At 39.8% G+C, this 18,974-nt stretch overlaps 2 protein-coding genes across 2 annotated transcripts in view; both read right to left on the bottom strand.

The window, feature by feature from the left end:
- The window catches only part of LOC142098455 (uncharacterized), a 584,882-nt gene that overhangs the window by 137,795 nt on the left and 428,113 nt on the right, over positions 1-18,974 (bottom strand). The window lies entirely within an intron of this gene.
- The window catches only part of LOC142098005 (uncharacterized), a 252,476-nt gene continuing 239,175 nt past the window's right edge, over positions 5,674-18,974 (bottom strand). The window contains exons 9-11 of the mRNA XM_075180399.1: positions 13,266-13,613; positions 9,429-9,671; positions 5,674-6,080 (exon numbers count right to left, since the gene is read on the bottom strand). Coding sequence (XP_075036500.1) covers positions 5,674-6,080; positions 9,429-9,671; positions 13,266-13,613 — 998 coding nt within the window. The remainder of the gene's footprint in view (positions 6,081-9,428; positions 9,672-13,265; positions 13,614-18,974) is intronic.

Genomic DNA, 18,974 nt, shown 5'->3' with positions numbered 1-18,974 from the left:
GTGCCCATACCCCATGTGGGGTCTTATCACCACTAACCAATACAGAGCGGCTTTCCCAAGCTCAGACCAATCAGAGTGAAGCTGCTCTGCAATGATTAGAAGTTGAGAGTGCGCCTGACCAATCAGTTGTAAATCTCCCACCTTACCAGCACCAGAACAGTCCCACACCATTACATCTCCTCCGCCATACTTGACAGAAGGCATCAAACACTCCTCCAGCATCCTTTCATTTACTCTACTTCTCACATATGTTCTTCTCTTCAAACCAAACTCCTCAAACTTACACTCATCTGTCCATAATACTCTTTTTCAATCATTCACAGTACAATCTTTGTGTTCTTTTGCCCATCTTAACCTTTTTTCCTATTTGCCAGTTTCAAATATGATTTTTTCTTTGCAACTTTGCCTATAAGGCCAGCAGCCTGCACTTATCTTTTACTGTTGCAGAGGACACTGGTATTTAGTGTGCACTATTTAAGGAAGCCACCAACTCAGGGCCTGTAAGGGGTCTGTTTCTCAAACTGCAAAATCTGATGGGTCTGAGTCATTAAGGAGAGTAAAGCATGGAAAAGGAGTAATTTTGCACTTGGGCAGAACCATGTTGCATTGGAGGGGGAGATAAATTTAAAATGTGGGTACAGATTTATATTTGGGGTAGGGCATGTCCTAGATCAGCTTTAAATTGCAGTGTAAAAATAAAGCTATCAAGGTACATAAAAAAGCAGCCAGTATTTAACTTATGTGCAAAATAATAAACTAATGTGCACCCCTTACATTGTAACATGGTTTGTCCAGTTTCAAACTTGTTTTTTTTTCCCTTTGCTCTCCTTAATGACTCAGACCCAGATGTAGTTATCCTCTTGTGTAATATCTGGGCGTCAGCTTCTTTCTCTATGCTGCTAGATCCAGTTTGTCGTTTTCTCTCAAAAAATTAGTGGAACCTTTGTTTGAAATCTTCAGATTCTTGTTACTATGACGCTTAGAATAACCATCATTTCTCAAAACAAAGTTATAAGGGAAAAAGAAGTGCAAAATACTGGGTAATTGATAATGTTATTTATTGTGCAATGAGCTAATTTTAGTACAGGTAGCAAAATATCCTTAAAGCTCACCAAAGTGTGAATAGAGCCTGTTATTTGCTGGTTTAAGGGATGAAATGTACATATATTATGGCTCTATGTTGCTAAAATGTGAAGTATATAATCTCCACTGTGTACTGACTGGGAAAATAGCACATAGAATAAATTATAAGAAAAAAGGAACAATAAATTACAAAATAAATCAAACCAAATTAAACCACAATAAAGAGAAGACAATGTTAACAGCTTTTTTGAGAAATGAGAGGCGTATGGAATATAAACATGAACTCGGAGGCAGACACGGGAGTAAAACACTGGTGCGGAAAAGGTCTTACCCTAAAAGACTTTCTCTACCGCATCTTGGACCTGATTCACCAAGGCATACTGAGCGCAACCTATGTTTGATATTCAATGCTAACGGTATTTTGCGCATTCCCAAATTCATCAAGGCACGGATTTGAAGATATGTGCGCTGCTGAATTCGAGTGTAGGTCTACTGTGCTCTACTACACCAGACACTGCAAGATGCGTCCAATACTTATGTGGAATATAAATTTACCAGAGAACGCACACATAAAAACAAAAAATAATAATTCCACCTGTTGGCAATAGATCTATTATTGATCAAACAGTAAAAAAAAGCATGCATACACAGCAGTCATCACTACTGATCAGGACTTAGACTAGCCCTGTAGCTGGAACAAGAGATATGGCAGAAAAACCAAGTAACTATGAAACGCCCAGAGCTGGATGTGGACGTGACTGCGTGCAGAGTTTGGCACTCCCCTACTGTACATTAACTACTGCAAAACACCCCATCCCCGCCCCGTTCATGTCACGAAAGCGTAGTGTCCTTTGCGTTCGAAGGCGGAGTGGACAGAGCTGCATCCACAGACATACGTGCAAAATTGTCAGATACGTGCATTAAGGAATCAGGCCCCTTGTGTCTATATATATATATATAAATTCATAAATGTTCACTGTATATGAACAGACCAGCACAGACGTAGCAAAAATATCAAAACATTTAAGTGTAAAATTATGTTACAGAATCATGCCCAACGATTGTTTAAGTGTTCTATACTTTCTGCAGGGGTGAATTTTTACACTTTAATAAATGTTTTGATATTTTTGCTAAGCCTGTGCTGGTCTGTTCATGTACATTGAACATAAATCTCCTATGGACTGTGCACGGTATAAACAATGTGAATTGAGTACATTCCCTCCTGAAGTATTATATATATATATATATATATATATATATATATATATATATATATATATATATATATATATATATATATATATATATATATTGGAGATGCTCACTGACCCCCGTGTTTTGGTTTTGATTTTGTTTGGTTTTGTTTTGCCATTTTTGTAAAAAATACCATTTTTTTGGTCTACAATAACCTAATTTAGTGCTCCACCAGTTTCTTGGATAAGTGAGGTAATTCTAAAGCTAATAAATTATGAAAAAAACAGTTTAATCCCTGGTAGGCCGTCCTTAATTCGAACACTTGCATGCAAATTATACAGACAAACCTGGTTGTCTACCTCATCCATCTTTGATTATTGGCAATGTAGCCATCGTCTTTGGGTGTATATTACACCCTCCACTTGTAGTTGAATAGAAAAAAAGCAGCCTGCATAGACTGTAGAATTAGAAAGTAAAAATAAATGGACCAAGGTAGTTTGGTATCTGTCTGCATCAGATCCCCTCTCCACTAGGAGTAAAATAGAAAACTATTCAGCCGTTATAGAGCCTAGAATATAAATAGAAATTGAGAAAGGCAATTTGGTATCTGTCTGCATCATAATCATCATCATTAGTGCCCTCGTCGCCTACACAAATCTCCCCCTCATCCTCTTCTAATTCCAAAGTGGCATCCTCAATTTGTGTATCACTGGCTATACTCGGGCTGTTCAGGCACACATCAGCAGAACTGCTGAAAGGGTCCCTCTTTATGGGTACACTAACAGAATGCTCACGATTAGACATCCCACTGTTGGATGGACTCTCCACAGGGATTGGTGTCATTTGTGATTCAGAGCAAACATTATCCTCTAATGCCTTAATGTTATCTTGCAGCTTGGCTTTCACGCGTAACAGTAGTTGTGCACCACTTGTAGGCTCAGTAACATTTTTGATCTGCCACTAATAGACAAAGGTGAAGGCCTCATTCTCACTTTTCCTCAGTTACACTTCTTTTTCGCTTCAACACGGTAATTTTTTTTTGGTGTGTGTTTTTTTGACTGATTTTAAAAGACTGTGTAGTTTGACATCACCTTTCCCAGATGACGTACTGGGAACACTACCATCAGGACTGGTGACAGAACCTGGTTGCTGATTCTGCTCATATGTGGACTGCTTTGAATCCATTATGAGGCCAAAGCACTTGTAGTGCTACAAATTGTTTTAGATACTGCTGACAAACAGGACTTTTGACAGCCAGAAATATTAATGCAAAAGAATGGGGGACACCCCAAAAGCACTTCGAGTGCCAGAAACTGCACAAAAAACCCCTTCTCTCTCCTCCTCTTACTGCTGTAACAACTGGTATTAAGATTACAATGGTATTGCATACAAACAATAATGTGTCCAAATACTGATCTGTCCCTGCGCTGATCTAGCCAGTGTGACCTAACCCTGCTCTCTTCCTCTGTTAAATGGCGATGGATTGCTGTGGAGGCTGATATTTATGCTTTTCAAATCTCGCGAGAACCGAACTCAGAAATACGAATACGTCACAATGACGTTTTGCCTCGATTTCCATTCCGAATGGGCGGGAGAGTACCGAGCCTGCTCGACTCGGTACTCGGATAGGCTCAATTCGGATCTTGAGGAACCGAGCCCGCCCATCTCTAATATATATTTATATATATAAGACTCTAAATAGTATGCAAGCTGTACGCTGCGGTGTCCCACAGGTGATATAATGCATTATTTGACATCTCAACTTTGAATGGATATATGTTTGCACACTTAGCTGGGTTACATCGGAACAGCAACATAGATCTAAGGAATGCCTTTCACGGCATATAGCCGGGACAGGTTTACACCTAATTGGGGATCTGGAAAATATCTCTTGCTCCACGGGCTGGAGCTAAAAGCGATTTTGAATTGAGATACTACTCTCTGTGACATTGAATATCTTTGACACTACATTTGAACACGTTGATCTTAATGAAATTTTCTTTTGTGGACACTGGTTGATTTTTTTCTACAGTACTAGCGCTATTCAGAGAACACATGTTATTTGAAAATATGCTGTGCTTGAGGTCCTCAATTCTGCACGTATATATATGAATATGTTTTATCAATACTAATGTTATTTTATCCAATACATTTTATCTGTGCTAATAAATTGTGTATGTTATATCAAACGCCCACTATTCTGTTCTATACGTATTGTGTTATTCATTATAGGTTGGATACCTATCTGTGGTTCAGCAGATATACATCTATATATATTTTTCAAGTCATTACTAGCGCCCTAGCTCTTTAATTGAAATAGTAGGCAAAATGAATGCATTTTAGTAAGAAACTCTTGAAGCGTATCACACACAATGGGACGAAAAATATACAAATACAAAACAAAGCGTGCCCTCCCAGCAAAAAACCATAACCAGCACTAGCCTATGCCAGCCAGGGATGGTGGTGCCAGCCAGGGATGGTGGTACTATAGCAATATAGGGTTCCCATGCGATAGTGACAACTAGCCCTAGGCGGTCAGCAGAGGCGTGAATTCCCTCGGGTGATTGGGGTTAGTGCTGGTCCCCTTAGATTAACCAGCAGCCCTGTGATGAATAGTACTAGGGCTATTCCCATACCGCTGGACCAGTGGGTGAGGGTTACTATATATTTTATTTATTATTATCATTATTATTATTATTATAAATTATTATTATTATTATTTATTTATTTTATATATAGTAAATAATAAATATATAGTAAAAAATAAAACAAAGTATTTTGTCTGTGCTTCCTTACAGGTCCCAGCATGCCTAGGCTCCATTAAGTGGTTGGGCATGCTGGTGCTTGTAGTACTACAAGTACCAGCGTACCCGTGGTGCACCACAAGTGCCAGCATATCCTGGCACCACAAATACTTCCCTAGTAGCTATCTGGGAGGGCCGCAAACTGCACCTCTCTTGCAGTGAACCCCAAACTCTCTTGCGGGGGTCCCTGGTGAAGACCAGAGGCGTGTTAGACTCCACGCCTCCTAGCCTAGCAGCACTATTACCAGCAGGTAAGACCTTCAGAGATAATAAACCTGTGACAATACATCTGCTTGCAGACTGGGATGTAAATCTTTGTAGTGCACATGCGCAGTAAGTAAAAAGCGCATTTTGAGCTACCGCATCGAACTTACCTCCGACTCTGACCCCCTGGATGTGTTGATTAGAGAACTGTACAATCACATGTTACAGATTGCTTAAGGCTACTCTCATATAACATTGTTTATACCAAAATTATCTTTCATACTAAAGTTTTATAATAGTTATAAAACTATTAATTAAGAAGGTATTAGTTAAGGATAATAGTACAAAGTAATGTAATTGAAAATCAGAGACTCAGAAATGATTGACTTCACAGATGTGTATTTCCTTCTGTGTTTCCCTCATACTCACTTGAAATGGACTGTTCCTCCAGCTGTAATGGTCCTGATCTTCTCTCTATTGGTTCCTCCAGGCTGGGATGTTCCACTCTGCAGATGATCTCTGATCCTTGGTCTCTCAGTGATGGAGTGATCACCAGACTGGCTGTACAGCAGTATGTGTTATCAGACTGTCTCTGGGACTTGGTGACTGACATCTTATAGGTGGCACAATCAGATAAAGGATTATATATCTGGTCTCCTGTCTCCATCTTATACCAGCTCACACTCACAGCATCAGGGAAATATCCAGAGATGTTACACTGTAGTTTGCATTCAGTGGCGTTCAGGAATAATTTAGATGTATCAATTTCACCAATCTGTGGGCACCAGGGAAAGTCTGCAGAATAATTGTTTCATTATGCTGATTGGATGACTAATACTGTGTATTCCAAATACAGAAATATGAATATTATTATACTTCTGTGTGTATGACAAGTTAAGAAACATCTAGGGCCTGATTCATTAAGGAAAGATAAGCAAAAGTAAGTAAGGCAAAACCATGTTGCATTGGAGGGGGAGGTAAATTTAAAATGTAAACTCAGATTTATTGTTGGGGTAGGGCATGTCCTAGATAAACTTTAAATTTCAGTGTACAAATAAGCCATCAAGTATTTGTGTGCTACATGTAAAAACAGCCAGTATTTCCTTATATGCAAAATAATAAACTAATTTGCACTCCTTGCATTGCAACATGATTTTGTCCAGAAAACTTGAGAAAGAAATCTTACTCAGTTTGTTGCCTAACTTTCCTTAATGAATCAGGCCCTTTGTCTCCCAGGTATCTTACATATGTGTGGTTATAATTCCAGTATGTTTTACAGAAGTGTGGGGGAAATACTCTCAGTCTGAATCCAGGGTCGGCTCCCCCCGCTGCCTCCATAGCAGGTTTACTTAGTGTCGGGGCTAATTAATCCAACCACTGGCAATTGTCTCCTGAAATTAAACCTGATTCTCTCCTTACAAATAACGAAGGACTTAATTTGTCCCCAAAAATATAACGTGGTTAAAACCCTACTTGTGTTGAAATCAAGAAATCCATTTAAAGAATTTGTTCATTTTCAGATATCCAACACCCCCTATTTCTGGCCTAGCTCCTCTCCAATGTAGTGTAGGTAGGAGACCCATCCACTCACATTGCAGGAGGGGCAAATCCATTTTCATCATCATCAACATTTACTTATATGGTACCAGCAAACTTTGATGCGCTTTACAATTGGGAACAAAGAGTAATAAAACAATACTGGGTAATACATACAGAGAGGTAAGAGGGCCCTCCTCACAAGCGTACAATCTATGGAACAATGGTTTATTACACAAGGGCACGTGCTACATTATATTGAATATTTGTCCAGCTAGAATGCAAAGGTTAAAAAGTGTTTAATGGGCTGTATGTTCAGTCACACAACTATGTTTATCAGAGGGTTGTTGTCTTATGTTAGCTGTGTAGAGGGTGATAATAGGGTAGCCTAGGGAGATTAAGAGGGTGGTTGAGGAATTTTATAAGCTTGTCTGAAGAGGTGGATTTTCAGAGAACGCTTGAAGGTTTGAAGACTAAAGGAAAGTCTTATTGGGCTGCACCCATGTGATGAGAGTGGAAGAGAGACGCAGATCTTGTGCAGAACAAAGGTGACGAGTTGGAAGATATTTTGAGACAGGTGAGGAGATGTTTGTTGGTGCAGCTTTGTTGATGACATTATAGTTTAGTAGAAGTATTCTATATTGGATTCAGTAAAAAACAGGCAAGCAATGTAGAGACTGACAGAGTGGCTCAGCATAGTAAGAACTATTTGCAAGGAAAATCAATCTAACTGCTGCGTATAAAGTAGATTGTAGTGTCTGATTTTGGGAAGACCAGTATGGAGGGAATTGCAATTGTCGATGCGGGAGTTGATGAGTGCATTAATTAAAGATTTTGTAGAGTCTTGTGTGAGATATGTAAGTATTCTGAAAATTTATTTTTAGATGTGTGCAGCATGATGTAAATATAGAGTTGATGTGGGGAACAAAGGACAGTTGTGAGTCATGGATTACACCTAGACAGAGAGCTTTCGGGGGTGGAATTTATGGTCATGTTGTCAACAGAAATAGAAATGTCAGGTAGGAAGCTTCTATTGTTGGGTGGGAATATTATTAATTCTGTTTTTGAAAGATTGAGTTTGAATTGCTGAGAGGACATCCAAGATGAAATGGCAGCAAGACAGTCAGTAACACGGGACAACACAGGTGGTGAGAGATCAGGAGAGGATAGATACATTTGTGTATAATCTGCATAGAGATGATACTGAAAGCCAAAGGAACTTATTAGATTTCCAAGAGAAGTGGTGTAGATAGAGAATAGCAGAGGACCTAGTTTTAGCTGTGATCAGATCATTGACTACTTTGGTCAGCGCAGTCTCTGTGGAGTGTTGAGAGCGAAAGCCTGACTGAAGAGGATCCAACAGGTTGTTTGCTGTAAGAAAGTGTGTGAGGCGAGTGTAGGCAATTCTCTCTAGAAGTTTGGAAGGACACGGGAGCTGGGAGATGGGGCAGTTATTTGAGAGAGAGTTTGGGTAAGAATTTTGTTTTTTAGAATAGGAGTATTCACTGCATGCTTGAATAGTAATGGATAGATACCAGTAGAGAGAGATAGATTAAAGATTTTAGTTAGAGATGGAATGAGCACAGGAGACAGGGATCTACTAATTTGTGAGGGAATGAGATCGAGAAGACAGGAAGTAGAGTAGGAGGATGAGAAGATAGTAGATACTTCATCTTCATTTGTGAAATCAAATGAAGAGAGGGTGTCAGATGGCGCTGGAAGGAAATTGAGCTGATTGCTTGTCGAGGGAGATGATACCATTTCTAGTCTGAGCTCATCAATCTTGTCCTTGAAATAGGAAGCAAGATCCTGGGCACTGATGGTAGTCAGAGGGTTTGGTGTGAGAGGGTTTAGAAGAGATTTAAATGTGTTAAAACGGCGCTTGGGGTTAGAAGCCTGAGCATAGATAAGAGATTGGAAATATGTTTGTTTAGCAGTGTCCAGAGCATTTCTATAGGATCCATCCTGCCATTCAGCTTAATGAATAGAACTGACCTGACTGATCCCTCCTGCACTATGACCTATAACTCCATACAGTCCCCCTGGCTCCTGGATAATTAGAGGGTTGTAAGACAAGCAGGTTATAAGGTGGTGATGTCCATTATTGGAAAACCTTTTATAGGATATTGTGACAGTATATTTAGGGCCTCACATGGCAGGAGTTTATTTCTGCTTTTAAAGTATCTTCCATATATCCAACTATATATATCCAAAGGAAATCCTACAAAATAAAGTGGTTCTCCCACTAAATCATGCACCATCGCTCCAGTTACTGTGATGTTGTGGAGGACACCAGACAGACATGGGATCCTGCACCAGGGTAGAGCTGTGGTCAATGCTGCACATAAGAGAAAAAGTTACATTGTATCTGATCAGGTTCTGTACTCTCTACATCCCTCCCCCAATGTAAGTGTCAGTGTGTGCCCATAGCTGGAGTCTTCTAGCTGGGAATATGGAGTTCTCCAGTATTATTCAGCCCATGTCCTACATATCTGCTTCACTTTGGGACATTTTCAAGATAGTGGAGCCGACATAAATTTGACATCTTCTTTAATGAAATCATAATATAAAGAAATCACATTATATAGTGTATTTATACAGTGTTACCTCTTCCGGTCAGCATTGTGCGGTGAGGCTGTGGTAGAGATTCATGCTCCCACGTCACATACACACGATCCTGGAAATCCTGGGGAAGTCTGCACTGACTTATAACATCAAATGTTTTCCCACTTTCAGATTGAGTTATTTTGTTTTCTGATGTTATTGTGTTATGTTGTTCTCCACTGGTCCATGTAACTGTAATACTATGAGGGTAGAACCTCTTCAGACTCAGAGAACACAGCACCTCCCCTGAGGAACAGAGGGAGAATCTCACAGGTTCTATCACCTCCGGGGCCACTAGACATGAATAGGAGAACACTGTGAGTATTATACAATATGTGTCTGATTCATTAAGGAAAGCAAAGCAAAAAAAGGAGTAAATTTGCTCCTGGGCCAAACCATGTAACAATGCAAGGAGTGCAAATTAGTTTATTGGTTTGCATGTAAGGAAAATACTGGCTGCTTTATACAATGTTATTAACATATAATGAGTTTAATACAATATTATTATCATACACTGAGTATAAAACAGTAACATTATCATATACTGAGTATAATACATTATCATCATCATACACTGAGTATAATACAATATGATTATCATACACCGAGTATAATACAGTATTATTATTATACACTGATTTGTCTGTTACCAGCCCCGCCCACCTTCTTTTTCCCAGCATGCAGTGCTCTCCTTCACTCTCTGCACTACCTCTGTGTGCCTCTGGGCAGCAGCATACACTCCTAAGTGTGCTGGGAGATGTAGTTCACTGTCACCAATGTTTTGTTCAACTGCGCATGTGCGGTACATTTGTGCATGCTTGAATTGACCGCACATATTATATTCCTATTAAAACTTCAACTTTATTTGTATTATTTTAAATATTCATTCCTGTAATTGCATAAAATTGTAAAATAACAAAAAGAAAATATTTTTTGTAAAAAAGTTTAGAAAATGTGTTTAAAATGAATTTCGTAGACCGCCAATCATATGTGTCTCTTTTATTTTATTTGTCTTCTTTGTAGCAAACTGTGATCCTGATAGTGTTATATTGTCACGTACATCTCAATCCACACTCAGAGTTACTTAATGGAACTTATTATACACACAATTACTATGTATTATTCAGTCACTAGTGATGTGTGTTACTCCTCTGTATGTACCATGATATATCATATTTTATCACAGCTCATTATCTCCAGGGACCACAGTCCTGTCACTTCAACTATGCTGCAATGCAGTATGTAAAGAAAGAGTCCCAGGGCAGCTGAACAGGAGACAGTGTTGGGTGATTGGGTCAGTGCTGAGCTGCATCTGTGTTAAACGGGAAGTGTTTTCTCAACGTGTTATTGTGGGTGGACATCCAGGTATGTTCTCCCAAGAGATCGACACCACTCTGCCACCAGAACTGTACTATGACTGTCCCTCTGTATGGTTCCTGGCTCTATGACTGATACACATAGTGCTTATACTGAACCCTGGGAGGAACATTCTGAAGCCCCAAACAAAAGTAATGATGTCTAAGTGCAAACCATAAAAAGAGATTAAGCTTAGGAGAAACAGGTCCAAGTGTCCTCAGCTCAGCAGCAATACACAGTTCATGGAAACAGTTGCTGACAGTGACCAGCTGCGTAAATTTATTTTGGATGTTATTTGAAGGTAAACGAAAATTTGGCCAGTCAATGATCAGTCATTGATCGGCAGTACAACATTTGGCAATACCATAATCTTGCTTTGTGGCTGTAACTGGACCTGAGTCATTTCCCTCCATGTGTGTGTGCTAGAGATGCTCACTGACCCCCGTGTTTTGGTTTTGGTTTTGTTTTTGCAAAACCGCCATTGCTTGTTTTGGTTTTGTTTTGCTATTTTGTTGGAAAATCAATGTTTTTGGGCATAAAATAACCAAACTTAATGCTCCACCTGTTTCTTGGATAAGTAATGTAATTGTAAAGCTAATAGATTATGAAAAAAACAGTTTAATTTCTGGTAGGTAGGCCTTCATTAATTCTACACACAAACCAGATTGTCTTCCTCTCCATCTATGCATATTGGCAATGCAGCCATCATCTTTGGGTGTATATTACACCCTACACTTATAGTTAAATATGTAAAGAAATGGACAAAGGCAGTAAGGTTTCTGTCTCTATAGCCACCTCCGCCCTCCACTTGTAGTTGAATAGAAAAAAAGCAGCCTGGATAGACTGAACAATATTAAAAAATAAATGATCCAAGGTAGTTTGGTATCTGTCTGCATCAGATCCCCTCTCCACTAGGAGTAAAATAGAAAAAAAGAAGCCTGGATAGACTGAACAATATAAAAAATAAATGGACCAAGGTAGTTTGTATCTGTCTGCATCATAATCATCAACATCATCATTAGCGCCCTCGTCGCCTACACAAATCTCCCCCTCATCCACTTCTAATTCAAAAGTGGCATCTTCAATTTGTGTATCACCGGCTACACTCGGGCTGTTCAGGCACACATCAGCAGAACTGCTGAAAGGGCCCCTCTTTATGGGTACATTATTGGAATGCTCACGATTAGACATACCACTGGTGGATGGACTCTCCACAGGGATTGGTGTAATTTCTGATTCAGAGCATACATTATCCTCTAATGCCTTACTGTTTTCTTGCAGCTCGGTTTTGACGCGTAACAGTAGTTGTGCACCACTTGAAGGCTCGGTAACATTTTTGGATCTGCCACTAATAGAGAAAGGTGAAGGCCTCATTCTCTCTTTGCCACTGCGTGTGTAGAATGGCATGTTGGCAATTTTTTTTTTATCGGCACTTAACTTTTCCTCAGTTACACTTCTTTTTCGCTTCAACGCGGTGAAAAAAATTTTGGTGTATGTTTTTTTGACTGATTTCAAAAGACTGTGTAGTTTGACATCACCTTTTCCAGATGACGTACTAGGAACAGTACCATCAGGACTGGTGACAGAACCTGGTTGCTCATTCTGCTCATATGTGAACTGCTTTGAATCCATTCTGAGCCCAAAGCACTTGTAGTGCTACAAATTGTTTTAGATACTGCTGACAAATATGACTTTTGACAGCCAGAAAAATTAATGCAAAAGAATGGGGGACAACCCAAAAGCACTTGGCGTGCTAAATATTATTTTTTGACACTGCTGCCAAATAGGACTTTTGACTGCCAGAAAAATGAATGCAAAAGAATGGGGGACACCCCAAAGGTACTTGGGAGTGCTAAATATAATTTTTTGACACTGCTGCCAAATAGGACTTTTGACAGCCTGAAAAATTTATGCAAAAGAATGGGGGACACCCCAAAAGCACTTGGAGTGCCAGAAACTGAACAAAAACCCTCCTATCTTCTCCTCTTACTGCTGTAACAACTGGTATTAAGATTACAATGGTATTGAATAGAAACAATAATGTGTCCAATTACTGCTCTGTCCCTGCGCTGATATAGCCAGTGTGACCTAACCCTGCTTTCTCGCTCTGTCAAATGGCGATGGATTGCTGTGGAGACGGGTATTCATGCTTTTCAAATCTCGCGAGAACCAAGCTCAGAAAAACAAATACGTCACGATGACGTTTTGCCTCGATTTCGATTCCGAATGGGCGGGAGAATACCGAGCGTGCTCGGTACTCGGATAGGCTGAATTCGGTAGGATTCGGATCTTGGGGAACCGAGCCCGCCCATCTCTAGTGTGTACAAAATCAGCGACAGTATTATGCCGCTATAGTCAATATAAAAGTAGCTATTTTGTGTGACAGTAATAAAATCAGAGCATTATCTTAGCTCATAAATGTGGAGATGATTATGATATAACTGAACGAATATTGCGTGATATTTATTAATGTACTATACTCACTCTTTACTTGTACCGGTCCTGTACTTCTCTCTATCGGCTGCTCCAGGCTGGGATGTTCCACTCTGCAGATAAATTCTGATCCTTGGTCCTCCAGTGATGGGGTGATCACCAGACAGGCTGTATAGGTAAATGTTTTATCTCTCTGCTGCTGTGATCTGTGGATTGGAAGCTTCTTTGTCTCATTGTCAGACATGGGAATTAATTCCTTATTTCCTCTCCCTTTCCTATACCACGTCACAGTCAGATCATCAGGGTAATAACGTGACACTGTGCACTGCAGCTGTGTCTGTTTGTCCAATAACAGATCCGGTGTCTGTATTTCCCCCATTTCTGGCTCAGAATGAAAATCTGCAAATAGTATGAACATAGAAAAGGTTCTCAGTGGCCCTGTACATTTATATCATGTTACTCAGTCAATACAATGAGTGGGATTCACAAAATTATCTTTATTCTTTTACATATGTTTTAATGAATGTTATTATCAATTTCTTCCTAAAGTCTGCATTGATAAATAATTAGTTATATATTACCTACCGAAAGTCTGGGATTTAATTAATATATTATTACCTTGTCTGTGATTATATTATTATTTTGTTAATATATTCTTTATTTCCAATGGGATCTTTAATCTCTTTTTCCTGAGTTAAATGTGTTTGTTTCAGTAGAATTCTGCATTCAGATAGTTCATTTAAAAAGACAGAGGGAGCAGCCATTGGTATAACTATTTATTAAATCACCTACCTAAATACATTTCTAAAAAATGCAGTGATAATATCATTTAACTCACAAAACAGTGTACATAACTCTGAATATAATATTAATAAGGATTGAAGAACAAATTAAGAATTATTTCGGAAGAGACCTTTGTAAAAATCCTCCTATATATATTTTGTTAACAATGTATAATAACACTCAGCAGCAGCAACATTATCACACACTGAGTATAATATGGTATCATTATCATACACTGACTATAACACAATATCATTATCATACACTGAGTATAATATAATATCATTATCATACACTCAGTATAATATAATATCATTATCATACACTCAGTATAATATAATATCATTATCATACACTCAGTATATTATAATATCATTATCATACACTGACTATAACACAATATCATTATCATACACTCAGTATAATATAATATCATTATCATACACTGACTATAATATAATATCATTATCATACACTCAGTATAATACAATATCATTATCATACACTCAGTATAATACAATATCATTATCATACACTCAGTATAATATAATATCATTATCATACACTGACTATAATATAATATCATTATCATACACTCAGTATAATACAATATCATTATCATACACTCAGTATAATACAATATCATTATCATACACTGAGTATAATACAATATCATTATCACACACTGAGTATAATACAATATCATTATCATACACTCAGTATAATATAATATCATTATCATACACTGAGTATAATACAATATCATTATCATACACTGAGTATAATACAGTATCATTATCATACACTGAGTATCATACAATATCATTATCATACACTGAGTATAATATAATATCATTATTATACACTGAGTATGATACAATATCATTATCATACACTGAGTATAATATAATATCATTATCATACCCTGAGTATAATACAATATCATTATCATACCCTAAGTATAATACAATATCATTATCAGTCACAGAGTATAATACAATATCATTATCAAACACTGACTATAATACAGTATCATTATTATACACTGAATATAATACAATATCATTATCAGTCACAGAGTATAATACAATATCATTCTCAAACACTGACTATAATACAGTATCATTATTATATACTGAATATAATATAATATCATTATCATACACTGAGTATGATACAATATCATTATCATACACTGAGTATAATACAATATCATTATAATACACTGAGAATAATACAATATCACTATCATACACTGAGTATAATACAGTATCATTCATCATCATCATCATTTATTTAAACAGCGCCAACATATTCCGTAGCGCTTTACAATTGGGGACAAACACAGTAAACGAATAAACAAACTGGGTAAAACAGACAAAGAGGTGAGAAGGCCCTGCTCACAAGCTTACAATCTATGGGACAATGGGAGTTTGATACATGAGGTTAAGTCTACATTTGGATTTTGGCCCAGCCAGACTGCAAAGGTAAAAGTGACTCATAAGCTAAATGATCCTGTCACTCAACAATGTTGGTCAGGGGGTAGTTGTCTTGTGGGAAATTGTGTAACGGATGGTAATAGGGTAATGTAGTGAGGCTAAGAGGGTGGTTGAGGAATATTATAAGCTTGTCTGAAGAGGTGGGTTCTCAGAGAACGCTTGAAAGTTTGTAAGCCAGAGGAGAGTCTTATTGTGCGAGGGAGAGAATTACATAGAGTGGGTGCAGCCCGAAAAAAGTCCTGTAACCGGGAATGGGAGAATGTAATGAGGGTGGATGAGAGATGCAGAAAGGATTTGCTGAGTTGGTAGATATTTTGAGACAAGAGAGGAGATGTATGTTGGTGCAGCTTTGTTGATGGCCTTGTAGGTTAGTAAAAGTATTTTATATTGGATTCTGTAGAAAACAGGCAACCAGTGTAGAGACAAACAGAGTGATTCAGCAGAGGAATAACGATTTGCAAGCAAAATCAATCTTGCAGATGCGTGCAAAATAGATTGTAGGGGTTTGAGTCTGTTTTGGGGAAGACCAGTAAGGAGGGAATTGCAATAGTCAATGTGGGAGATGATAAGTGCATGAATTAAGGTTTTTGCTGTGTCTTGTGTGAGATATGTGTTACGGCTCTCGTCCCCAGGCATGAACTCCTAGAACCCGCTCCAGAGGTCTTCACCTATAGGAACCCCTTTTCCCGTAGAGCTAGATGCACTCACAGGTACTCTGATGCCCCCAGGTCTTGTACTCTAGTAGTAGGAGCTGATAACTGAGAACGTAGCGCAGGTGTTCACACAGAGGTGGAGTGAAGATCCCGGCAAGGGCTGTTTGGTGTCTGGCGAACAACAGCATCAGGTCCAGGCCGAGGTCAAAGAAGGTCACAGGCAATATGGTATTGTTCAAGTCCAGGCAAAAAGTTCAGGGTCACAAGAAAATCAGCAGCGTCAGATACAAGAAGGGGTCGAGGTCACAGGCAAACAATCGAAATCAGAATCCAGGCAAGGGGTCGGCAACAGAAGGAAGTAAATGTATAGATACAGCAACAGTAGCACAGCAGGAAAAGTATGCAGGAGCAGGGACTATAACCGGCAGGGAGGGCTTGACCCTTCCTGCCTTATATACTGATGTGGCCCAATAGAAAATGTCCTGCACAGCAGGGGGGATAATCAACCCAACTGGGCAATAATCTCAATTTATATTGCGCGCACACGCTCGACTGCCCTAGATGCCGGGATGCGGCACTGTGGCCTGAGACTGTCCCGACGGTTGCCTTGCCAACGGCCGGGACAATGCGGAAGTGACGTCCCGGTCGTGCGGAAATTACGACGGCCGGGACGCGGGGGCACAGGAAGAAGCGAGTCGTGGCAGTGCCTGAAGCCGCCGCGGCTCTTGACAATATGTGCGAATTCTGGAAATGCTTTTTAGATGTATGTAACATGATTTAGATATAGAGTCAATGAGGGGAACAAAGGATAGGTGTGAGTTGAGGATTACACCTAGGCAGCGAGCTTGTGGGGTAGGATTTATGGTCATGTTATCAACAGAAATAGAAATGTCAGGGATGCTAAATACAGATTTTAGTTAGAGGCGAAATGAGCACAGGAGACAGGGATCTACCAATTTCCGAGGGAATAGGATCTAGAGGACAGGAGTTAGAGTAGGAAGATAAGAAGAGAATAGAAATTTCCTATTCATTTGTGGGGTCAAATAGAGGGTGTCAGAGTGTAGTGGGAAGGAATTGAGCTGATTGCTTGTCGAGGAAGAGGATACCATTTCTAGTCTGATCTTATCACTCTTGTAGGAAGCAAGATCCTGAGCACTGATAGTAGATGGGGTTTGGGATGGAAGGATTGAGAAGAGATTTAAATGTGTTAAAAAGGCATTTGGGGTTAGAAGCCTGAGCATAGATAAGAGATTGGAAGTATGTTTGTTTTGCAGTGTCCAGAACATTTCGATAGGAGCAGTAGATAGAAGTATATGTGAAGAAGTCATTTGTGGTGCGAGATTTACGGCAGTAACGTTCTGCTTTACGGGAAAGTTTTTGAAGATTTTGTGTTGCTTTGGTGTGCCATGGCTGACATCTAAGTCGACGTGTAGTATGTAGTGTCGCTGGAGCTACTTGATCAAGGGCCGTTGCTAAGGTTTGGTGAAAATGGGGTACTGCCATCTCAGGGGAGGAGAATGTAGAGATAGGGGAGAGAAGGTGTTGGAGAGAGGTGGAAAATTGTTGAAGGTTAATAGAATTAAGATTTCTGTGGCTATGTGTTAGCCGCGGCGGCCGTGGGTACAGCCGCGACTCTTACCTTCCTCCTGCGAGCGGTACCTTTGTCCCGGTTGCCAGGGCAACATCCGGAGCACTGGAGTTCTCCTGCCGCCGCGCCCGGCCAGCTGTCAAACAGCTAGGCGCGTGCGCGCAGGTCTGTGTAGGGCCAGTCATTCATGGCTGTTTTGATTATTAAGTAGCTGGTCCTCATTGGACAGTAGTGTCATTTATTAATTAAGCAAGACCTGGGTATACTTTCAGGGCTCTTCCCTGATTGGCTGTGAGTACTACTTAAGGCAGTGAGGACTGAGCCTCACTGCCGGTTATAGCGTTCTGTTCCAGTACTGCTGCCTGCTCCTGTTCCTGTGTTTGGTGTTGAAACCTGAGATTGATTCTCCGTGTATGACCATTGCCTGTTCCTGGATTCTGAACCTGTGCTAGTGACCCTGATCTATTGCCTGTACTTGGATTCTGAACCTCTGCTAGTGACCCTGACCTATCGCCTGTCCCTGGGTCCTGAACCTGTGCCTGTGACCTTGACCCTTTTGCCTGTACCTGTCCGCTGATCTCTGGCCTGCCGCTACACCGCGTGCTACCTCCTGTACCTGTGCGCTGCCGTGTTAGCATAAACTCATACTACTCTGAGCATAAGACCTGGGGGCATCCGAGTACCTGTGAGCATATCCAGTCTCTACGGGAAAGGCGGCTGCTAAAGCTGAAGACCTCTTCTACCTGTTCTATGAGTTTATGCCGCACTGGAGGCCATAACACTATGAGGAGGCTTGGTAGAGTTAGACAGTAGAGAGGTTAGAGCAGTGGGGGTGAGCTTGTAGCTGATAAGTTGATGAGAGGGGGAAGGGTATGTTAAGGAAATTAGAAACTGAGTATAGTCTAGAGAAAACAAGATCAAGGCAATGGCCATCCTGATAAGTAGATGATTCAATTCACTGGGAAAGGTCAAGTGAGGAGGTTAGAGAGAGTAATTTGGAAGCAGCTTTTGAAGGTGGGTTATCAAAAGGGATGTTGAAATCACCCAGGATGAGTGTGGGGATGTCTGAAGATAAGAAGTGAGGGAGTCATGCAGAGAAATCCTCAATAAATTGTTGGTGTGCTCCAGGGGATCGATAGATCACTGCAACACGTAGAGAGAATGGATTAAAAATGTGAATAGCATGTACTTCAAAAGATGTGAGAAAAGAAGTGAGTGATGGTACATTTGTTAGAAC

Source organism: Mixophyes fleayi, chromosome 7, assembly GCF_038048845.1.
Source record: "Mixophyes fleayi isolate aMixFle1 chromosome 7, aMixFle1.hap1, whole genome shotgun sequence".
Classification (NCBI taxonomy): Eukaryota; Metazoa; Chordata; class Amphibia; order Anura; family Limnodynastidae; genus Mixophyes; species Mixophyes fleayi.
This window is presented reverse-complemented; position numbering and strand designations above follow the sequence as displayed.